General features: G+C 33.4%; 2 protein-coding genes across 7 annotated transcripts in view; both read right to left on the reverse strand.

Moving 5' to 3' along the window:
* The window catches only part of LOC145260655 (endoplasmic reticulum membrane-associated RNA degradation protein-like), a 90,792-nt gene extending 77,565 nt beyond the window's left edge, over positions 1-13,227 (reverse strand). For 2 of the 6 annotated variants that reach the window (XM_080118995.1, XM_080118993.1), the window contains exons 1-2: positions 12,835-13,227; positions 4,375-4,659 (exon numbers count right to left, since the gene is read on the reverse strand). In XM_080118995.1, the coding sequence (XP_079975121.1) occupies positions 4,375-4,376 (2 nt within the window). In that variant the 5' untranslated portion in view covers positions 4,377-4,659; positions 12,835-13,227. Of the gene's footprint in view, positions 1-4,374; positions 4,660-12,652; positions 12,674-12,834 lie in introns of those variants that run through there. The other 4 variants (XM_080118994.1, XM_080118996.1, XM_080118992.1 and 1 more) reach the window with 3 other exon arrangements.
* Positions 13,228-21,530: 8,303 nt separating this feature from the next.
* The window catches only part of LOC145260654 (chitinase-3-like protein 1), a 69,945-nt gene continuing 65,860 nt past the window's right edge, over positions 21,531-25,615 (reverse strand). The window contains exon 11 of the mRNA XM_080118991.1: positions 21,531-21,855. Coding sequence (XP_079975117.1) covers positions 21,662-21,855 — 194 coding nt within the window. The 3' untranslated portion in view covers positions 21,531-21,661. The remainder of the gene's footprint in view (positions 21,856-25,615) is intronic.

A 25,615-nucleotide genomic window follows, 5' to 3' on the forward strand; every position in this document is an offset into this window, starting at 1 on the left:
GAATAACTTGAAATTTACATAAATTAAAAAAAATGTAGGAATAACTTGAAATTTACATGAATTAAAAAAATATAGGAATAACTTGAAATTTACATGAATTAAAAAAAATATAGGAATAACTTGAAATTTACATGAATTAAAAAAAATGTAGGAATAACTTGAAATTTACATGAATTAAAAAAAATGTAGGAATAACTTGAAATTTACATGAATTAAAAAAAATGTAGGAATAACTTGAAATTTACATAAATTAAAAAAAAAAAAATGTAGGAATAACTTGAAATTTACATAAATTAAAAAAAATGTAGGAATAACTTGAAATTTACATAAATTAACAAAAATGTAGGAATAACTTGAAATTTACATAAATTAAAAAAAAAATGTAGGAATAACTTTAAATTTACATAAATTAAAAAAAATGTAGGAATAAATTGAAATTTACATAAATTAACAAAAATGTAGGAATAACTTGAAATTTACATAAATTAAAAAAAATGTAAGAATAAATTGAAATTTACATAAATTAACAAAAATGTAGGAATAACTTGAAATTTACATAAATTAAAAAAAATGTAGGAATAACTTGAAATTTACATGAATTAAAAAAATGTAGGAATAACTTGAAATTTACATGAATTAAAAAAAATGTAGGAATAACTTGAAATTTACATAAATTAAAAAAAATGTAGGAATAACTTGAAATTTACATAAATTAAAAAAAATGTAGGAATAACTTGAAATTTACATAAATTTAAAAAAATGTAGGAATAACTTGAAATTTACATAAATTAAAAAAAATGTAGGAATAACTTGAAATTTACATGAATTAAAAAAAATGTAGGAATAACTTGAAATTTACATAAATTAAAAAAAAATGTAGGAATAACTTGAAATTTACATAAATTAAAAAAATGTAGGAATAACTTGAAATTTACATAAATTAAAAAAATGTAGGAATAACTTGAAATTTACATGAATTAAAAAAAATGTAGGAATAACTTGAAATTTACATGAATTAAAAAAAATGTAGGAATAACTTGAAATTTACATGAATTAAAAAAAATGTAGGAATAACTTGAAATTTACATGAATTAAAAAAAATGTAGGAATAACTTGAAATTTACATAAATTAAAAAAAAATGTAGGAATAACTTGAAATTTACATAAATTAAAAACAAAAGTAGGAATAACTTGAAATTTACATAAATTAAAAAAAGTTATAAAAATAATCTGGAATTTAGATGAATTAAAAAAAAAACTATAACATTGTTTATGAATTAATAGGACAATGTGGCATTGCCTGGGAAGAAAAGTGTAACATATTTCTTTTAAAATTTCTATTTCTCTATTCTCCCCCATCTTTCTTCCCAGCCCATTTCTCTCTCTGGAAGTACACATACAACTTCCCTTTATATAGATTACTTATGGAGTTAATCAACATAACTCATGTAAAAAAAAAAAAAAAAAAAAAAAAATTAGAGTTACTTCCCTTTAGTTGGTGAATAGAAAACAGATCCCCACCTCCTTTTGACAAAAATTTGGGCCAATTTAGTGACAAAGAATAAATAACATTTTCTAAAATTTAGGTATTATTTATTCCAGACAATGTTGATCAAGAATTAACTTTATGCATCTTTGTTTTTTAGTCTTTTTTCTTGGTGCTTGTGCAGTTTAGCAAAGACATTAAAAAAAACAAAGATAAAGAAAAACCTCTATAGTGTCTATGCCTATTATGGAATGAGTTTCTCATTAAAAAAAAAAAATCTCTTAATTTGATCAAGTAGTTTTTTTACAGAAGAAAATCTAATTTTAGTGAGCCATCTTGGGAATTTCCAGTTCCGAGGAGGAGGGAAGGCCACCAGGGTAGATAACTCCATCTACTTCTTGAAGTTTGCCAAAAACACAGAAAGTTCTAATAATTTTATTAATAAATTTTGAAACAAGTTTTGAAAAATAAAAAAGGCGGACAATTCTGGTACAAATTTTATTTCTAGTTGTAAATATCACTATTTTTTACTAATAATTATTACCATATATTAACGTATATCTATATATATTAATTTTTCTTACTTATTACTTGTATATACTATATATTGTTTATAATTAATGGTTCCCATACTGTATTAAATTCTATACAAGGTCTAATTAGTAATTGGTTTCATACCAGAATTGTCTGCAACCACCCGTGGCGCAGTGGTTAGAGTACTTGGAAAAATCAATGGTAAAAAACGTTGAAGGTTCAATCCTCAGTGTGGGCGACTGAAAAATACATTTGCAAATTACTTAGGACCTCTATCCAGCCATGGCTGATGGAACAAGAGCATGCTACCCCCGTGAAGTAAATAAAGGTTTCACTCGACAAGATACACCTGAAGAAGGTTGGAAGTTACATTGATTAAAATGTTGTGAAAATTACACTCAAGATGAGAACAGTAGTCCGATGAATCCAAATAATACGAATACCCAATCTTCATCTCAAAAATTCAGAAACATAAAGAAAAAAGGAATACGGAAAATTATTAAAAAATGTAAGATTAATCTCGTGAAATTGGATCAAGTAAAGATTAGATACGCCGCAGCAGACGACAAAGATAGGCGAACATTTCAAGGGACACAGGTTGTTCGACCTTGACATTGCCGTTGGTTGTTTGTAAACAGGTCAAATAGCAGACATATTCGAATGTTTGTGAGCAAGATTTTTTAAAAATATATTTACAAAACTTTTAAAGATTTAAAAGAAAAAAATATATATTTACAAAACATTTTCTTTAATATTAAATATTTATAAAACTTTTAATGATTTTTTAATCCTTTTTTTCTATTTACGAAAAACTTTTTAATATAAGTAACAAAACGAACGTAAATGTAACAAAATATATCAAAAAATATAACAAAATATATTAAAAGATGTAATAAAATATATTAAAAAATGTAACAAAATATATAAAAAAATGTAACAAATATATTAAAAAATGTAACAAAATATATTAAAAAATGTAACAAATATAAAAAAAATGTAACAAAATATATAAAAAAATGTAACAAAATATATTAAAAAATGTAACAAAATATATAAAAAAATGTAACGAAATATATTAAAAAATGTAACGAAATATATTGAAAAATGTAACAAAATATATTAAAAAATGTAACAAAATATATTAAAAAATGTAACAAAATGACCATGGCTTCAATTTAAGTTTAAAATGCAAAAATCAAGTATCATTGTGAAATTGTGTTTTAAACAGAAACATTCATTTTGAAGCGCCCCTGTCATATCAAAGAACCTACAGTTAATTTTCTATGTCAGACCTTTTGGCTTGTGTGGCAATAAAACTTCTCAAATGCACTGGTGATGTAAGGCTGTGTAAGGTGTTAACTTTCGTAAAAATCATCTGTTCCTTCTTTCATGGGTTTTTTCAAGTATCGATTTTCAATAGTTACCACTGCCAGGCCTATTAAAGTACCTTAGTGTGAAATTTAATAAAAATCGGTTAAGCTGTTTTGGAGTCCATATGAAATGCACTCACACATAGACACACAAAAAGTTCCTTTTATATAATAGTATAAATATATATATATATCAATATATCTATAAAAATGAAAGTGTGTACATTTCCCTACCAAACTACTCTGTCAATTTTCAGTCTACAGACTCAAAATTTAACATAAGGAGTATCAAGATTTGGGAAAATCTTTTTAATCGGTTTTCGGGCAAAAATTTGGCTGTCAAGGGGTCAAAGTTCGAAAGATTTGACCTTTGAAAACTCTACCAAATTCCTCCGCCAAATTTTGGGTCTAAACACTTGAAATTTTAGATGTAGGTTACTTCGACATAAATTAAAAAGTTTGATCTGAGCCCAAAACAATAAATGTTAAGGGGTCAAAGGTTTAAAAAGTTTGACCTCTGCGGTCTCTACCAAATTACTCAACCAATTTTTGGTCTAAACATTTGAAAATTTTACATGAAGTATATTCAGACATAGGGCAAACTTTTTTTTAATCGGTTTTTGGCCGAAAATTTGGCTGCCAAGGGGTCAAAGTTCGAAAGATTTGACCTTTGTGGTCTCTAGCAAACTATTCAGCCAATTTTGGGTCTAAACATTTAAAATTTTACATAAAGTGTATTCAGACATGGGCGAAAATTTGGTTGCCAAGAGGTCAAAGCTGAAAGAGTTGACCTTTGCAGACTCTACCAAACTCCTCCGCCAATTTTGGGTTTAAACACTTGAAATTTTTCTGGACATGAATCAAACTTTTTAATATATATACATACATATGCACATAAAGTTATAAACAGTACATAGGGCCCGAGCAAAGCCGAGCTGAACTGCTAGTATATATATATAAGTTATAGGATAATTTTAGACTTACATGGCAGAAGTACAGCCGATAAGTATTGCCAATTTATTAAACCATTTTTTTGTAGGAAAATTTCCTGATCTCCATTGGAAGCGTCTTTTATTGCTGTTGTCATGAAACCATGGCAGCCCTCTTCAAGTTTTGAAATGTCTTTTTGAGGGATGAATTCATCGCAGACACCAACCGTACACAATAAATTAGATACTGCAGGAGACAAACAACTTTCGACCGATACAAGTTCTTCTTCAATCATCATTACTTCTTCTTCTTTTTCTCCTTCTCCATTACAACATAAATCTAATTAAAAAAAAAAAAAAAAATCAAAACAGTTTCAGAATGTTACAAGTATGCAGGTCGGTAGAAAATTTAATTTTAATGCATTTATTTGTTGTATAGTTTTACTAAATCTAATTGCATACCTAAAAGTATTTTTTAAATATAATTGGATATTTAACAAAATATTAAAAAAGTATAATTGTATTTAAAAAAAATTATAATTGGATATCTAAAATCTATTTTTAAAAATATAATTGGATATCTAAAAAATATTAAAAAAATATAATTGGATATCTAAAAAATATTAAAAAAATATAATTGGATATCTAAAAAATATTTTAAAAATATAATTGGATATCATTAATTTTAACATCAATGCAGGAATGGCTCAAGGGTTGGTCCTTGGACCATTATTATTCCTGATATTCATAAACGACCTCCCTGATAATATTGTGTCCGATATGGGTATATTTGCTGATGATACAACGCTCTATAATATGCATGAGGGAAGAACAGATGTACACAAATCTAAGACAATGGCAGAATGGTAAAAAATAACCTCCAGACTATAGTGGAATGGGACTGCAAATGGATGATAACATTTAATGCTACTAAGACTAAGCTGCTTTCCTTTAACAATTACAAGATGCCTTTCCAACCCCTTACAGCCATGACAAATAGCACCCTACCTGAGAATTCTACCTTCAAACTCCTCAGCCTAACATTTGCGAGCAATACTCCATGCATGGTATGCGAATGGTGGTCTTGTAAAGGTACAGGATACTCTCAGGCATGAGTAGTCTTCTAGCTCGATAGAGGGAACCCATCTTCTTTGCAGCAGCCTTTGCAATGTCCTCTATGTATTTGTTCCAGTTCATATTGCTGTGTTGGAATGTGTTCTGATGAACTCGTTGCACTTGTGCCCCCTCGACGTACATATCCCCGACAAACCTGCTTAGCAATAAGATCTCACCCCTTCACTGTTGATGTCGTTAAATGCCAGAAAGCTTTCTATTCTAATAGTTTCTTCCCTTGAACAGCTAGACTTTGGAATTTCCTTCCTGCTGCCTGCTTCCCTGGCTGTACTGATATGCAGAAGTTTAAATGTAACATAAACAAATATCTTGTTAATCTTTTCTAGACATGGCCCCCAAATAGTAGCCTCTTATGTCCAAGTGGCGATATGCATTGAAAGAGGTGAACATAAGTGAAAAAAAAAAAAAAAAGAAAAAAAAGAAAGGCAAGAAATGACAATTATTGGGTGAATTTCTATCAGTACTTTGTTTATTTTTGGACTTTTGAGCCATTGTTGACACTCTAAGGACGGCATATTTTTCGTCAGCCTTGTTGATTGTCGATTTAATTTATCAGCTCAACACCGCTTGTTTTTCAAATTGAATAAATGCTTTAAATTGCAAAAAACCTTATCCAGATAGGTGGAAGAGTAACTTATCTTGTCTTTGGTAACATTTATTTCGTATATTTTTTAAATCTGGATCCTTTATTTCGTTTGTTGGCTTCTCTGTTAAATACCCAGTTTTTTTGTGTTTTAACTTATTTTAAAGTGTTTTTACTTATTTTAAAGTGTTTTTACTTAGAAATAAAAGTCTGTCGCACCGTAGTTGAACCTCGATAATTGCTCAAAAATCGAAAATTAAACAAAATACATGTAGAACATTACGTTTTCACCCCATGAGTTTCTATATTAAAACATCAAATATAGAAAACTTATCTTGCCTTTGGTAACATTTATTTGTTGGATATTTGTTTTTTGTTTTTCACAGCAATTTGTTTTGTTGGCTATCCTAATAGATGCCAAATTATTGTTTAATGGCAATCCAGAAGTATAGGCGATCCTAAGTGCGACCGTTCAAGTATCAGGTAAAGATGTAGAAACCGGAGAGTTCAAATTGTAATAAACGGGAGGTAAATATTTGGCTGAAAACTGAAAATCTTTAAGCCAATTAAGCAAAACTTAATTTTCGCTGATTGTTGTGAGAAATTCTGCAGAAATAAGCAGGCTTCTTATTGGTCAGTTTGTCTGCTCACGATTTTGTTTGAACCATTCAGATTGCTTGTTATTTATTAATTGCAGAGGATGTGATTGGTGCCAAATTTATCCTTTCAAATCATCAGATTCGATACAGACACGGGTTGGAATGGACAATCAAATTCTCACTCGAGGCTCGTAGCTTCAAATCACTCCGTCTGTGCTCTGTGAATCAATTGACTTTCATCATTACAATATAATGTCTGTCAAAGACGAAATTAAGGTCTACAGTTTGACCTATCATTTGTCCGCCATTTGGACAGTAATTGAAGGCAAGACAGGCCACTATTTTGCAAAAAAAAAAAAGAAGAGAATGTAAGAACTTATTTCTCACATCCCAATTTACTCCGTGCAGAGGCAAAAGAATCCACAAATACAAAAGTCATATTTTTCAAACTCAAAATTTATTCAAAAGTAACAGCAATGAAAGTTTATTGGTTCTGCTATTGTCCATTTGCAAAATGATAGCCTGTCTTACCTCCATACGCATGGAGTCAGTAGTATGAATTCCTATTGTCAGAATGTTAGTTCGTTGTTCCTCGAAAGGATCCATGAATGTTCATGGTGGACTCGGCCGGTATATTGGTGCCTATAATTAGGCATAATGTGAGTCACTTGAGACTCTAGATGAATTGAGATAAGATCTAATATTTGGTAAATAAACATGAAGAACTGTTCTTGAATGTCATCCTTAATTTGGATAGATTCAGCAATATAAAGTTGTCTTTGCTTGTAGAGATGTGGTTCCTTGTTCACCAACAGTTTGGTGATACAACATGAAGGAATTGTCGTGGCTTCCTCCAGTGTAGGAGTTGCTGGGTTTTGAGTCCATCCGCTTGCCGAGTTCCTGTGTGGACTGAAAAGTAAAAGCATGATACAAAAAGCGCGCCAAGCAAATCACCTGACACATTCAAAATCAACCAATGGCGGCCAACCACCATAACTGCGTGGGCGGCCAAACAAAACAAGAAAGATGGAAACTGTATATGGAATTTGTGGGAGCCTTTTCTAGTCTCACACAAAAACACGCGTTCACATCTCAAGCCATATTTCTTGTCATATACATACGGCACATGTACACACAAGTAGATATATTCACGTTTGCGTGTATACACACACACGCTAACGTACGCACATGTATGCACACATGGACAACGTCACTTCCCTTTCGAAGGAAATCCACACATGTGCAAAAGACCACCGGAAACAAGTATCAAAGCAAGAGCAATAAGCTGCTTCCTCCTTTTTCGACTTAGTTCTCGAGCTGAGCGGTCGTCGGACCATTCGCTCCCCCCCCCCTTTCGGGCGTATGCGCGCGTCATGACCCCTGCTACTATGTATGGGGCGCGAGCTAACAGACAGTACGTACACCTTACACGTTTTCTATCTCCATGGCCTGGATTGAATTTTTCTCTCTCTCTCTCTCTCTCTCTATACTACAATAGACTTTCCTTCTCACCAGTAAACAGCGAGAGACGAACGCGGACATGAATACATGTTGTACCCTTTTCTTTCAATTGTTTCTTCACAAAATAAATTCTAGTTCGTTTAATTCAAGTAAACGCGTTGTTCGTTCCTTCCTCAAAGCAATTCATTTTTCCTGTCCCAATTCAAATCATTTCTCCTGTTTTGTATGACTGGGGGATATGTATATCTACCAGTCTGCAGCAAATTGGTGACACCCGAACGTGAGATGAACACGCATTTCCTTTTCTTTCTACATCACCAGTCCCGCTACAAATTTCTCACATTGAAGAGTTTCTAATTGTTTTTTAAAGGAAAATTGGTGAAATCAAAATTAGAAATTGTGGCAATAAACAAAAAGCTTTAGCGTGTACGTACCTCTCATGGAATGTCGTAGATCGAAACACAGCGGAATGTTATTTGGTGCTAGTGCACTTACTGATCCGCGCTATTTTTAAACAGTGCTTTCATGTTTAATTAAAGTTTTACGTTTTTTATTAAATTGTAAGTACAAGAACATAATTAAACTTAAAAATAATATTTAAAAATAGCGCGTATTCCATTTTGACTTTCACCAATTTTCCTCTTAATAATTATATAAACTCCGGCAAAAAAAAAAAAAATATCCATAAAAAAAACACATAAAATCATAACAAAAATCATGTGCAAATTTCAAGCCAAAATAAATAATAAAAACAAACTAGGTCACACACGCAAAAATTCTTTCCTTGTAAAAATAATAACTTCTCCCTCCATCGAACAACCTTCAACATCGGAGCCGATGCGTATTTCGCTAGTGAGGTAGCACTCGTGTACGTCCGCCCTTGAATCTTTTTGTTGGCCTTTTGGTCAAGATCAAAGTGTAGTATCTGTTCCGGCAGATACTGCACTTAAGATAATTTGTACCAGTCAATGGAGGGGAAACCCTCTATACTGGGACAATTATTATTTTTGGTAACCAGAGTGACCCCTTTTAGGGGAGCTGGTTTTTACCTCACATTAAAAACGGCCTTGTGCCTAATTTGCTCAGTGGGGGAGCAAATAAATACCATCTGTTCCGGCAGATACTGCAAGCTATGACTAGCTATGACTAGCAAAGACCAGATGTGGGGGCAACCCCACATGCCTGACCTCTAACCAGCTCCCATTTCCCACCTCTCGGGAGCTGGTCCCCTTTTTCCCTTCCCCCTCCCTTCACTCCTCACATTAAAAATCGGCCTTGTGCCTAATTTGCTCGGTGGGGGAGCAAATAAATACCATCTGTTCCGGCAGATACTGCAAGCTATGACTAGCTATGACTAGCAAGGACCAGATGTGGGGGCAACCCCACATGCCTGACCTTTAACCAGCTCCCATTTCCCACCTCTCGGGAGCTGGTCCCCTTTTTCCCTTCCCCCTCCCTTCACTCCTCACATTAAAAATCGGCCTTGTGCCTTATTTGCTCGGTGGGGGAGCAAATAAATACCATCTGTTCCGGCAGATACTGCAAGCTAAGACCATATGTGAGGGAAACCCCACATATAAGACCTTGGTCAATGTAGGGGCAACCCTTCATACCAATTGTCACTATCCAGCTCCCCTACTCCCCGGGGAGTTGGTCCCCATTTCCCCTTCACTCCTCGCATTAAAAATCGGCCTTGTGCCTAATTTGCTCAGTGGGGGAGCAAATGAATACCTCAAAGTGTAGTATCTGTTCCGACAGATGCTGCAAGCTATGACTAGCAAAGACCATATGTGGGGGTAACCCCACATATCTGACCTTGGTCACTGAAGGGGCAACCCTTCATACCAACAGTTTCTAATCCAGCTCCATTTCCCACCTCTCGGGAGCTGGATCCCCCTTCCCCCCCCTTCCCCTATCTCCACATTAAAAAACGGCCTCCTGCCTAATTTGCTCAGTGGGGAAGCAAATAAACAAAAAGTGTAGTATCTGTTCTTCAGATGCTGCACTTCCATTTCTTGTTCTCTTTCGGTGGAGGAACAGTCCTTCACGACTGAGACAATTTTTTTATTTTTGTACCTTTTCCCCACGTTAAAAAACGACCTTGGTGTCTAACTCTGTCCCGTGGGGAGGCATTGTAAATAGGTACTTTAATAAAATTTACGTTAAAGTTTAAAAGGTGAGCCTGTTGCAATTCTGATTGGTTTTCTTTCATTCTGCCAGGATCAAAACCTATGTGTGGTAATTTTCCACATTGTCTTCAAAAACTGTTTCATTAATAATTAATTTTCTACTTTATTGGTTTTCTTAATTTTTGGATATGTTAATTATTGCGACATGGCAATTCAGTAGATATCATTTAAATTAAATATTTTTAGTTTTCGAATGTCGCTACCATAACGAATAACGAAGAAGAAACAACCATTAATATTAATAAATAAATAAATAAATAAATAAAAGGTAAAAATACTGCCGATTTCTTCGTGGGCGTTTGAAGTTCGAAAGTGATTTTGGAGCCTTTAAAATGCCAATTAAAAAAAATCATTTCAGTTGTGCATTAAAGTCGAAACGTCCATTGAATTTTTTTACTTTTCGAAATCATTTTCAAATAATCCCCAGTTACGAAAATGAAACACATTAATTAACAAACTTTAACCAAAACGAAAACACGAATTTTTTAATAATAATAATAATAATAATAATAATAATAATAACAACAACAACAACAAAGTGGCCACCAGGCCAAGATCCCAGTGTAGTATCTGTTCTGTGCTGCAGCTGCACTGCTGCAGTGGAGCTGGAGCACTGGTGCACTTTTTTTTTTTGTCCTCAGTCAGTGGACGAGAAATCTTTCATGTCCGAGACAATTTTTATTTTTGTTCCTATCCAGAATACCCCTTTTTGGGAAGCTGGATTTTCCCCCACATTAAAAACCGGGCAAGACTGGAGTTTAGGTGGAAAAATAATCTCGAACCCTTTATCACATAAAAGGAACTAATTTCCCTAATCACCGGTACGTTACTTGTTCAATAATATAGGTATTTCAGAAGTTGTTTTTGAAAACAACTTAAAGAAGCCCAACTTTTTATTTATTTTAAAACGTTTCACGATCTTTTTTTCACGATATCTTTCTAAACAGAACGTTCCACGATATCTTAAGCACCTTTTTTTTTTTTTTAGCACGGTAACAAAAATACATAAGTACCGAAGGTTTTATAATTAATAAATTTAAATTTGAAATAGAGAAATAATAAATTGCAAGATATTACGCGTGTTTAATATTAATTTGTATCGTTTATAACTATTCACGTAATTTAATAATAATCACGCGATTCAATTTTTAATTAAAAAAATATTGTTTAAACTTAAACTTTAAAAAGTCTGATAATTTATTATTTCTATTTATGTATTGTTTCCGGACGTAAATAATAACGTTATATTTAAAAGGCCATTCTTAATATGGGGAGGGGAGAGTGTTTTATACATATTCTATACTTCAACCTTACAATTGAATAAAAAACATAAAACTTTAATTAAACTTGGAAATACGATTTAAAAAAATAGCGCGGATCACTCTCTGCACTCTGCAGTAGTACCTTCATTAAAAAAGGTATTCATTGTGTAAAAAAAAAAAACAAAAAAAACACACGGAACGGAACATATAAGACATTTAAATATGAATAGAACTTTTCATAATTGTAACCTACGAAAACCTTTTTTATTTTAATTAAAAGCAATATAAAAAGAAGTTGTTTTTTTTTTTTTTAAGTTGTTTTCAAAAACAACTTCTGAAATACCAATATTGTTTATATATTATTGACATAGTAACGTACCGGTAATTAGGGAAATTAGTTCCTTTTATGTGATAAACGGTTCGAGATTATTTTTCCACCTAAACTCCAGTCTTGCCAAAAACCGACCCTGTGTCTAACTCTGCCCTGGTGAAGAGGCAAGTAGGTAAATAGGAATAATAATAACAACAAAAATGTGCGCTTGACTGCGCTTCTTCTACAGAACTGGGATGAGATTTTTTAGTCGATAAAATAGAGTTTTCAGATAAGAAACAATGGTTTCAACTGATTTTTTTTGTCAATTCTAATAAGTTACAATGTTAGCTTCCAAATTAGTCGAAATTACCTGAATCTTACTGAATTATTAAACAAAACAACTTTAATTGTGTTAGCAAGTGAAAAATTGCCGCCATCTTGTTTAAATCAAAACGGAAAATTAACTCCCGGAACTGTTTACTCTTTTGTCTCCCAATTTTTCGTCTGCTAAAATTTGAATCATGTGATTACGATGTAGCGTCAATAAAATAAACCATTCATTCAAATGTCGCTTGTTATGGATTTAGCTGAATACGATATTAAAAATCACTTTATTGATACTTATGCACTTATGCTACCGGGCTGGCGGGCGAGCAGACGGAAAATTGGGAGACAAAAGAGTAAACAAAACCTAAGTCCCTTTTGAACTCAAACTCTCCCGTGTCTTAACGATCGTTTTTTCATCAAATTCTATTTTTTTTTTTATTTTCTTATAATAATAATTTTTTTTACCTTATCGATTTTCGTAATTTTTGGATATAATCATCTTAAAAAATACGAAGAATACGTAGATGCCATTGTTTTCATGTGAAATTCAGTTTTATGATTTCCGAAATTTCGTCCCAATAGCGTAGAAGCGAAAGCGAAAGCGCAAAAAAAAAAAAAAAAAAAATATTAACACGCGAATACTATACCTGAAAAATTGTAATCAGTTAAGGAATTGAAAAAGGAAACAAGTTGATTAAAAAATTAAATAATGTTGAGAAATAAAATAAGTCAACTTGTTAATTAACGCGTATAAAGCCAAAATAAATAAGTTTTAACAAATGAAACTATAAAAAAATAAATGAACTTGCTCGGCAACGCTTCTTGTAAATTGGAGTTATCTCCCTTAGATAATCAGCCTCTAAAACAGTTGTTATATATATATATATATATATATATATATATATATATAAATAAATAACATTTTTAAACATTAATTTCAATGATATTAAAAAAAAAAAATGTTTCAATCTGTTTTAAATTAAAAAGTTTTTCAAAAGGAAATTCTCGCTGTCCGTTTTCATTTGTTGATTATCGTCAATAAGAATTCAGAGTTATCTCCCTTGACCTATCCGTCTACCAAACAACACGTGCTCCGTTTATATATATATATATATATATATAAAATAATCGGCAAATATATATTTATACGTTTTATTGAAATAACATTTAATTCGGTATTTTTCAACATAATATTTTTTTATTTCGAAAAAAAATAGTTTCGTATATCAAAAACACAAACATTAATTGCATTTTCCTAAAACCCGGATAACTGTTCCAACACATACTTCCGGTATTTTTAATAAATACTAAAAAAAAAAAAAAAAACTTCTTTAAAAGTAGTTTTCTCTAACATGTTAGCTATGTATAATGCATATATTTTTTGTATTATTATGTCTGTTTATAAATAACAATAATTGTTACGCGTATAAATAAATATATAATTAATTATTTGTACATGTTTACTTTCAATATGCAAATGAGATGGTTCTACAAATAAACTGGGCTTAAATATCTAGTGGTATATAATGGGTGTGAGGTTTGTATAATTCTGTGAGTTCTTCGAAGACTTGCTAATAAGGTAACAAACAGGGATTCTGATATCTCCATCTCACCTTAGGGAAAGTCCCCAGACCCAGAACAGAAAGTGTTGTCTATAATTGATTCATCTCGTCTCCCATCCCGGTATTTGCGTTGACGTCGTCTGGCCGAGCAAGGGGTGAGCGCGAGTGGTTGTCACACTTAAAGAATCATGCGAGTGGTGAGCACCGACGCGTGTTCATTAACTTAATGGGGATTACTCTCGGAGAATTTCATCTTTTATTTAATGCTTGTCTAAAACTCGTTATATCTGTCTCCATTTTTTTTTTTTTTTTTCAAAGCTGATATCCGTTGAGACACCAGGTCGCAGACAAGAGACGAATCAAATGATTGCAATTTTTTGTGTTTTATGGGGGTTTAACCGGTAAAAATAGCTGCTAGCGAGGTGGTGGTGAAAATTGAAAAAAAAAAAAAAAAAAAAATGGAACTTGGCAGGCGTAACTTGACTTATTTGGTGCTTGTCCAGAATCCAACCTAATATTAATTTCATTTATAAAACTCCTTATTTATTTATTTATTATTATTTTTTTAAAATTTAATTGTTTAGATTTTTTTATTTTTAAGTGATCAAGGGGTTTCTTTGTGGAGCTAACACATGATTCTATTACGATTTAAATTTATATCCGAGGGCTCTTTTTTGTTTGAATTTTTTTTTGCCCCAATAATGGTGCATTCCCCCCTGTTTACGTTTGTTATTTTTGATCTGGTTCTTATATATGATTTTTTGTATTTTGTATCCTTTATGATTTTTAGTTTCGTATATTTTGGGTTTGTACGAAACTCCCTTTAATTTGGAGAAAAGGGAAATGATAGCTCTGTGGTGACGTCACGAGCCCAGCGCGTATTTCGTCCTCTTTTGAAATTCTGCTGACGTGGAGAGTGAACTTGTTCATTGCCTGGCGCTGAAAATGGAATTTTGATGAGCCTCCTTCAAAGAACTAAACCCGGCAAGAACTTAATACCCGGCTGTGATGAGACAGACTTCTGAAAATTAACTACGTGGTTACGGTTTTGCGCGTATTTATTTTACAAGGAGTGAAATTATTTTAAAGAAAATACATTTTACGTGACAAGGTATTATGGAATTTCCTATCCGGACAAGCGACGAGGTTTTGCTCCTGTAATACATGTGTGTCTCTACGGTTTGCACGCGAACATGGAGGGGAAGAAAGTTCTAAAAAGACTTTAAACAAAAAAAAAAAAAGAAAAAGGCACGTTTCTGACTGGCTTTCAATTGTGAGTACGCTCCTAAAATTAATTTCATATGCGAGTGTGATTAGGAGATACTACTATTTTGTACATTATTATTGTATTCATTTATTAATACACACAACTTCTTTATAAGAACCAGTGTTGTTATTTTTTTTTCATTACATGTTACTTTTTTCATAATATGTTACCTTGGCGTTTCTTAAGTTAAATGCCCGCAAAGGGAAAAATTTGCAACTTATTGTAAATAAAATTTCTTCTTCGTTTCAAAGCAAGATATTTATATTTTATTCTTTACCCCCTCCCCCTCTTTTGTTTCATGCTTTTTTTCAGCTTAGTTATTTTAGCGTCGAATTTATCTGGAAGCAAGATAAATTCCGACATTTCAGGATATATGTTGTTCCCTTTACGGCTGCCATCTGTGTTTCATTATAGTTCGGTCTTCCAGGGATCGCTTCTAAGTAGAGAAATATGTACCGCAACTATATTTGTTACATTGTTATGTTAAGTTAAGTTAAATTATGTTATGTTATGTGACTGTATCTATTCCGTTTACTTAGTTCCATATACCAATCTATGTATTTAAGATCTTCATCATTTGTGATGTCTACAGAATAAGAGACAACGAAATGGAGTTTCATTCTATATTAATAACAAACTTTATTTGTCATCTTTTTTTTTTTTTTTTTACATAGGTGTCACCACTTATCAAGGCCGATAGGCCACTCAAGGATAAGAGTTAAAGAGTGTACAGTAGAAATTGGACAATATAGTAATCGATAGTAATGGAAGTTCGGTAAATTTGTTAACTTAAGTGGAACGGCTCATTAGAAACTTGTTCACATTGGACTTGAAGACAACCATATTATAGACAGCTGGAAAGCAGGAAAATGGAAGACAATTCCACAGGCGTGCAGTTCTAAGAAAGAAGCTTTGATCATGGAATCTATGTTTAGGTTTGGGTACAGATAAAGAGTGGAGGGAATTATTGATAATGTTTTCAGCTAGTCTAGTGTTTCTTGTGAAAGTTTGGCGAGGGGGGATCATAGATTGAAACTCAGTCAAACACTTTCCATGAAAATAACGATAAAGCAGAGACAAACTTGCAACATCTCTTCTGTGAGATAGAGGTTGCAGCGAAGAGAAAAGGACATCTCCCACCAGGCCACGAAGTCTATTTTGAACCCTATCAAGGCAGGACAAGTCTTTTCTAGCAGCTCCTGCCCATATGTGGCAACAGTATTCCATCCTTGGACGTATCTGGCTCTTATATAGATAGAGAATTGCATCAGGAGTGAGATATCTATTGGATCGATAGAAGGATCCCACCATTTTTCCAGCGGCCTTGGCAACAGATTTGATGTACGTGTTCCATTTAAGATCAGAAGTAAAGGTCAACCCAGAAGCCTGTCAAAACTTGAGGCCTCCCCAAGACGAGAGCCATTCATTTTAATTGATGCCAGATGGGGATTAGAATGTTGATGATGTAAAGATAGAAGCTTGGTTTTAGATGTATTAAAAGTAACCAGCCACTCATTTCCCCATTGTACAACGTGATCAAGATCAGAGGAGAGAGAATTGGAGAGAATTTGGTCGTTTACTGTCTTAGATATGCTACCATAGATGGTAGTGTCGTCAGCAAAAATGTCTACGAATGATGTAAGGATGTGATTTGGAAGATCATTAATGTAGATCAGGAAAAGAGTTGGGCCCAGGATGGACCCCTGAGGAACTCCAGCATTTATACTGTGAGCTTCTGATTTTTGCCCCTCAACTACTACTCTTATGAACCTATCAGAAAGAAATGATTTAATAATTGAGAAGACATTTCCAGCTATACCATAGCTGGAGATCTTGTGAAGTAAACCTTTCTGCCATACCCTATCAAAGGCCTTTGACATGTCAAGAGCAATTGCCCTAGAAAGGTTGCCTCTGTCGAGAGATTCGCTAATCCTATGAGATATAACTGTAAGCACATCAGCTGTAGATCTAGCAGAACGGAAACCATATTGAGTGTCACTAAGAAGGTTATTTTTGTTGAGATGGTTGATTACTTCTGTATTTAACACAGATTCCAGCAACTTACTCATGACGCACAGGAGACTTATTTGCCTGTACTGAGAGGGGGATGAGCGATGACCTGAATTCTTAAATACAGGGCATACTGATGAAATTTTCCAGGTTGATGGGAAACTATTCTCCTTAAGACAACGTTTAAACAGTTTTGTAAGTATTGACATGGCAGAGTCTTGTTAAGCATATTGGAGTACAACAAGAATTTTGGACAAGAGACAATGTGTTATTATGGAAGTACCTGTAAATAAATGTCTGTTGTTTCAACTGAAAAAAAAGGAAGTCAAGATTCTTTTTTCTTTTATTGTTTACTTGCAATGGAGTCTACAACGTGTGCGTCCATTAAAATGTAATGATGCCATTAAGAAAAAGGTGTACTATGTCACATTGCTGTCCAACTCCCCACCCAGAGTGCCCCTATTACAGCAACCGTTTACATTTCAATATACCTTGTTTGAGGGCGACAAAAGTACAAATAAATAAAAGAAATTTAATAAATTGTTACTTGTGCAATTTTCAGACCGTGCTGAAATAATGATGTTATTATTTAGAAAGCCATTCTTAATATAGGTAGGGAGCTTTGTTAACGATTCTGTACTTTCCACTAACAATTTAATAAACAAAATATGCTACAAAAATTGAATTTAACTTGAAAATCTAGTTTCTTTTTACAATCCGCAGAGGTACAAAAAAGTGGTAAAAAAATTTAAATATATAAAAAATAAATGTTATCAAAGACAAGATAAGTTACTCTTCTACCTATCAGGAACAAGTTTGGAGTGATTTTATTCACTTTAAACGTTTAATTGGTTCGAAAAACATAGTGTCGAGTGATCGGTACGAACAAGAAAAATAAATGTCACAGTAACATATTGGGATGAGTTTTTAACAGTATTTTGTATATATTTTTTTATTTTTAAGTCATTATCAAATTTTTAAATTTTTAGGTGTCAGTTTTTGCCACCATTTTTCTTTTTCGTACTGATCACTCAATACTATATGGTTTTCGAACCGATTAAATGCTTTAAAGTGAATAACACCACTGTAGGTGACTAGGATATATAAATCCTAATCCCGTTACAAAAGAATAATGAAACGAATAGAATTGAAGGAAACAAAAACTCAATTGATGGATAAGATAAACGTCGTTTATTTACTGTTGAAAGAATGTTTTAGATTTAACACGTGTTCATGTCCGCACGGGTGTAACCATCGTTTGTAGAGGACTGGTATTGTAGAAGGAAAAAGGAAATGTGTTTTCATCTCACGTTCGGGTCACTATCGTTTGTTCGCGCGTGGGAAAAGAAGTGAGTAATGTAATAGATGGCAGTCCATCGTGTAGACAAAGAAAAGGATAGAGGGTTGACGCCAGTTAGCAGTCAGTTACACAAAGGTGTTCTAAGGGACCAGTAGTAGATAGAGAGAGAAAGAGTGAGAAGTGTACGTACTGTCTGTTAGCTTTTTGTCCCACATAGTAGCAAGTGGTGTGAGGTACGCGCGGTCGGTCCGTAGACTGACCGGCTCGAAAGCTGGTCCTAAAAGGAAGAAGCCGCTTATTGCTCTTTCTTTTATACTTGTTTCCGGTGGTCTTTTGCGCATGTGTGGATTTCCATTGAAAGGAAGTGACGTCGTCCATCTGTGTGCATACGTGTGCGCGTGTGTGAGTACATGTGTGTACGTTAGCGTGTGTGTATATGTGAGTGTATGTACGCGAACGTATGTACGTGTGTGGACGTGGGCGCGTATGTTTGTGTGTGTATATGTATATGACAAGTAATATAGATTGAAATGTGAACGCATGTTTTTGCGTAAGACTAGAAAAGGCTCGCGTAATACTCCTCTTCCTAGGAAAAAAAATATATGCAGTGTATATATATTTATATATATATATATATATTTTTTTTGGTAAGTAATGTTTTCGGTAATTGATTTTTCGTCCTGTTTTTTTTTTTTTTGCTGTTGGTGTGGTTGTTTGAAAAAAAAACGTCAAAAAACGGAATGTCAAAAACGGAGTGTGTTCATAAAAAAAACTATTTACTTACACATGGAAAATGCGTTTACTCTTTATTTTTTAGGCTGACATTTGTTTGTTTTTTTTTTTTTTATTGTGTGCTGACATGTGCAACGAGTTGCTTGGACAGAGAAGTGAATTGTTCGTTTGGAAGGAAAATTTTTTTGTTTTGTGGTGACGTCGTGTATGTGCCCAGTTGACGGTATCTTCGCAAGTGAGTCTGCTGTAATGTGTGCATCGTTTGGACTGGCACTAGTTGCGCATTCGTTCGTGTTGAACGGGGTTTGGTTGCCAGCTGTCAACGAAACTTCCAAGTTGTGAGTTTATCAGCGTGCGTGGTGCATCTCAACTCGCATTGTTGATTCAACTTCTTCCTATGTGTTGATAGGGATGTCCTGTAATTGTTTCTTTGTTGTTGCGTCTGCTGTGCAGGAAGGAATGTGCATTGCTCCTCGCGTTTGTTACAGGGTAATGTCAGGAAACTGTGAAAAATGTTTGTCGAGCTCGAATTTTTAAAAAAAATTCGCCATGAGGTCGACAGCTTCGTGTTCATTTTCTGCCGAGTCTGACGAGCGGTTTTGTCATTGTAGTTTGTTGAGGTCCTTGTCGGTAGCAGTTCACTTGTTTTTCTTGTTGAAAAGTTCGTTTTTTTCTTTATCAAATAAAACGAGCGTCTCGCTCAAAACAATTAATTTAAAAAAAGATAGGGTCGCCATGCTTGTTCGTTTCGCGTCAGTCAGGCACCAGTTTGTTGTGGACTTGTGGCATAGGAGGCAATGCTTGTTCGTCTCGTGTTCGGTTGTCACCATTTTGTGGTGGTGGTGCAAAATAGGGAAAATGAATTGTCTCGAGGAAGAAACGAACGACATGTTAAATTGAATTAAACAAACAGGAATTTCTTTCGTGAAAGAAACAAATGAAAGAAAAGGGCACTACACGTGTTTAGTTTGGTGTGCGTCTTTCGCTGTCAACTGGTGAAGAGGAAGATCTAAAGTTTGCCGTGCGTCTCTCGTTGTTAGCTGGTGAGAAAGAGTCTATAGTTTGGCGTGCATCTCTCGTGTTAGCTGCTTTATTGTTGTAGAGAGAGAGAGAGAGAGAGAGAGAGAGAGAGAGAGAGAGAGAGAGAGAGAGAGAGAGAGAGTCTGTGTGTGTATGAGTGCTTCGTTCAACCTCATCCATTTCATTTTAAAATAAAGGGGTCACCATCATTTATTCGCGCGTGGGAAGAGAAGTGAGTAACGTCATAAAAATGAGAATAATATTTCCAGCGTGTAGACAAAGACAAAGATAGTGGTTTAAGCTGTATGCTATGTTAGCAGTCAGCTACACAAAGGTGTTCTCAGGGACCAGTAGTAGATAGAGAGAGAAAGAGTGAGAAGTGTACATACGGTCTGTTAGCTTTTTGTCCCACATAGTAGCAAGTGGTGTGAGGTACGCGCGGTCGGTCCGTAGACCGACCGGCTCGAAAGCTGGTCCTAAAAGGAAGAAGCCGCTTGTTACTCTTTCTTTTATAGATCTTTCCGCTGGTCTTTTGCGTATGTGTGGATTTCCTTTGAAAGGAAGTGACGTCGTCCATCTGTGTGCGTACGTGTGCGCGTGTGTCAGTACATGTGTGTACGTTAGCGTGTGTGCATATACACGTGAATGTGAGTGTATGTACACGAATGTGAATATATGTACGTGTGTGGACGTGGGCGCGTATGTTTGTGTGCGCGTATTTATATGACAAGTAATATGGCTTGAAATGTGAACACATGTTTTTGTGTGAGGCTAGGAAAGGTTCGCGCACCACTAAAGACTTTTCCAGATAAGTAGAAGAGTAACTTATCTTGCCTTTGGTAACATTTATTTATTATATATTTAAGTTTTTAACTACTTTCGTACTAGTGTTGGGACGATTAATCGGAATCGGGAATCGGAAAAGTTAACAAATTTGGGGGTATCGGAATCGAAAAAATTGGTGCCTATTTTCCGATGCCAAAAACGATTCTTTTAATTGTCTTTTTTATTTTATTTTATTTTAAGCAGAATCTTCCATGACTGGTAATAATAAAAAAATAATAAATATTTATTGATTTTAAAATACCAGTAAAGCAAAAATCGATAGATCATCTCCCACAAGTGTAATTTTATGTTTAGGAAAATATTTGCATATTTAACATATGCTTTTTTTTACAGACATCACGGAAAATTATAGTTAAATATTTAGAAATTTATAAATAATCGGAATTCGAATCGGGAATTGTATCGAAATCGGGAATTTAGTACAGAATCGGTAATTGTATCGGAATCGGGAAAAATATTGAAATTGTCCCATCACTATTTCGTACCTCTGTTAATTGTAAAACAAACCCGAAAATACTATTTAAAAAAATAATACGGTCCGTAAACTGCACAAGTCCCATCAAATTTAGCATTCAATATAAAAAAATTAAAAAGTCGATGTTTCGATTTAATTAAAATTTTATTCAATATTTTAATTTTCTTATAAATTGATATTTATTTTTGTCATGATTGTTTTTTTTAACGATTGCATGAATTATTGATTTAAAAAAAAATTCCAATCAATTTTCATTATCGATCTACCAGCACTTAATTTTATTAGCGTGATTGCATATTTTTAGGCCTTTGTCGAACCGGGTGCCGGCAGGACAATCCATTCTGATTGGTGTATATCCACCTTCTTCCGCAGGTACACAAATATTGAAATGTTCGCACGAATTTGGATCCCAAAATAAACCAAGGCCGAGACCAGTGCAGTTAAACTGAACAGATTCTAGAAAAAATGAAAAATAAGAAATAAAAATAGAAATTTAAAAAATACAAAATAAAAAAACAAATAAATAAAAAAAAATAAATAAATAAAAATAAAAATAAAAAAGTTAAATAAAAAATACAAAATAAAAAATAAAAACTTTACAGAACAGAAAAATACTTGCAATACAGATGTCAATCAGCATAATCAATAATCAATTTACAACATACTTAATAAAAGTAATAAACACGGCTTAGTCAGTTCGTATATATATATATATATATATATATATATATATATATATATATATATATATATATATATATATATATATATATATATACTAGTAGGCCGTCCGGCATTGCCCGGTCGTAAAATACGCTTAAATATAATATTTTGATTACTGTAGACTAGCGGGGCCTGTGAAAATTCCACAAGAGACTCATTCATATGTAATATATTGATGTTGGCATTCTGTAGATGTTCAGTGTAAATGGAGACGCTCTGATATTATTGTAGCTTTTTTGTTATAACTTCAAAAGTATTTATCTAGGCTAGCACAAATGCCCGGCAAAGCCCGGTCGTAAAGTATGCTTAAATATGATATTTTAATTCTTGCAGGTTTCGTATATATATTATTATAGAGTTAATGTTCTATCGATTTTTATATATTATAAAGTTGCGATTTAAAAAAAAAATATATATATATTCATCTGACTTGGATGCATTAGCGTCAATTGAAACCGAAAAAAAAAAATTATATATATATATATATATATATATATATATATATATATATATATATATACTAGCAAAAGTACCCGTCGTTGATTGGGTTCAAAAACAGCCTATAGAAAATGAACTCTGATTTATGAAAGTATGATAGGTTATGAAAAGGAAGGGTTGTAAAGAGATAGCTTCGAACTTGGGGATATCAAAACCAAAGAAAAATATGATGAAAGTAAAAATAAAATAGATAAACCCCATAATTTATACCTGTTCACACTGAAACACTTATCACAATATTCTGTGGATCTATATTAAAAAACCTTGTTAAACTTTGTAACATATTTCCATTCTATGGAGGTCAGGTGCGAACGAACACCCCATAATTTTATTATACCATATTTCTTCAAACTGAAACATAATTATTAAAGTATACTTACGCAGATAGATATGAAAAGTCTTTATTAAAGTTTGTGCCTATTTCCATTCTATGGAGGCCATGCGCGAACGCAGACCCCACAATTTTATTATACCATCCCTATTTAAGTTAAAACATACTTATCAAAGTATTATTATGTACATCTATATCAAAAACACTTGTAAACGTTTTTTTTTTTAATTTTTAAATTTTTTATTTCGATACTTTGTGGACCAGGCGCGAACGCAGACCCCACAATTTTAATGAATCATTATGCCAGATCAAACATACCCATTCCTGTGTCTCGATACATCTTCTATCATTATATGTGATCAGTTTTCTATAATAGTCAACCATATAGGAGCCTATTCGTGACCAAACACACACACAGACGTTCAGCTTTATATTATAGATATATATATAACTTGAGTTCCTTCAGCCATAATCGAAACTAAAACCAAAACTTATGAAGAATTCGTGATAAAATTATTTATAAAAAAATTAGATGACTTAAGTGCCATCAACTATAATCGAAACCGAAACCAAAACTTATGAAAAATTCTTGGTAAATTATTTATTACAAGAAATGGAAGTACATAACAATTAAACGACCCGGATGTAAGCAAAACACAGAAAATAACACACGCTATCGCATTAATATATAGATTACTTTATGTTTCTGGGGATGTTTCTGAATAGGTTTTGTGTAGGAATGCCTCTGATGAAAATCGATTTTGCACCCTTACACAGCCTAACATCACAAGCGCATTGTACAAGTTTGATCACCACACAAGCATAAGGGCCTGGCGTATAAAATCAACAGCAGGTTCTTTGATAAACAGGGGCGTGTTCGAAATGAATGTTTCTGTTTAGAGTACAATTGGACCATGATATTTCATTAGTCGCGCGTGCTCGCGCGCTCGCATCCGCAAATAAACGAACGTTTATTAATTTCAATTTCCCAGCGCATTTTTACACAAAAATAAGTTCTTCCAGCAACGACATAATTTCAAATACGCCCACACGCTTTTCTCACAACAACAAAAGTAAAATGGACATATTTCTGGCGGACGTAGTTGAAGACAGTACCACGTGACACAAGCGACCAATGAGAAAATTTAGAAGATTGTCTTTTTAACGCTTTTCCAAAAAACAAATACCAGCAGCAGCAATCTTGTGCTGGAGCCGGTTCAAAAAGTATTTAAACGCAAAAAACATTCTTTCTTCCCTTTTCCCCTTCTTTCTTCCTCTCTTCTCGCTCCGACGTGACTCGTTTTCACCTCATCGTCGCTTTTAGATCTGTCGAAACCATAATTACACACGCCACACGGGAACACAAAAATCACACTTATGCACACACGCACCATTTCCGTACATTTTCTCTAAGAATTACCGACAACGGACTACTTTCCTCATGGGACTTTTGAATACGGCGAACTTCGCCGGTTAAAACACAAACCTTGAAATAAGGACATTATTTTCACACAAGACTTTCACCTTCAAATCTTATTAATTGAACAAAGGACTTACATCTGACATGACCTTTTAATCTTAAAAATTCCACAAAGGATTTTTCACCTAATTTGAATATTCTAATCAGAATTATTTCTCAAGAACTCTTACTGATCGGACCTTTGCTTGTTCATCTTGTTAATTGTTGTAGACCCGTCACAAATGAAAGAAACCACAAGTAGTATGTATTTATCATAAAGAATACAGGAGCCACTAAAGTGGTATGAGAGGTGTATGTTCGTCTGCGTTAGAGTCACTATTTATTAAGGGTGTGAGTCGGCGTCTACCAATTCATAATCGGGATTTATCAATTTTTAAGACCAAGATTGCAGGTGCAGGAATCTCTAGAAGTCGAAAGTAGGAGAATATCCATGGGACCGTTAAAGGTAAATTTAACTAGATCTCCCATTAACAAGGTTTTCACCAAATCACATTCTTACATACATAGAAATAAAAATATGAATAATTCCTGGAAATTAACGACACTTGCCGCCTTTGCTTCATATTGGTCACCTAACATTTTCTGAAAGTCCAATACTTATTAACACTCCTTATTTACCCTTATTTTGTCTAGGGAACTGTTGTAGACCTGCGCTAGGGGTCACAAATGAAAGAAACCACAAGTAGTGTAAAGTGTATAAATATAATATGTATTTATCAGAAAGAATACTGGAGCCACTAAAGTGATATGAGAGGAATGTGTTCGTAACATACGGTTAAACATGGTATGAATGTCCCCATTTTGTCCCTGCAACCAGTGTTATTCATAGGACTGGTTCATTCCACTTTGTACTCAAATAGGGGTGATTTGTGCCCCCAAAAACATTAATTTTGTTGAAAAATAAATGCGGTGCATTTTAAACCAGAAGGAGGGGTCATTTTGTTTTATTTCTTTTTTTTTTTTTTTATTAAATTATTTTGTTTGAGGCAGAGGAATTTAATTTCGCTTAAACATCTTTTCCCCTACACATTTTTGTATTTTAAACTTTAATTCAAGCCGCTATCACCGTGCAGGTATAGAGAGCTGGCATACATAGTAGGTTCTTTGATATAACTTGGGCGTGTTCAAAATAATTTTGATAAAATCGACAATAGATTCTCTACAGTGCAATGTCGACTATAATG

The sequence above is a fragment of the Euprymna scolopes genome, chromosome 36 (genome assembly GCF_053919585.1).
Source record: "Euprymna scolopes isolate OS-2025 chromosome 36, ASM5391958v1, whole genome shotgun sequence".
Lineage (NCBI taxonomy): Eukaryota > Metazoa > Mollusca > Cephalopoda > Sepiida > Sepiolidae > Euprymna > Euprymna scolopes.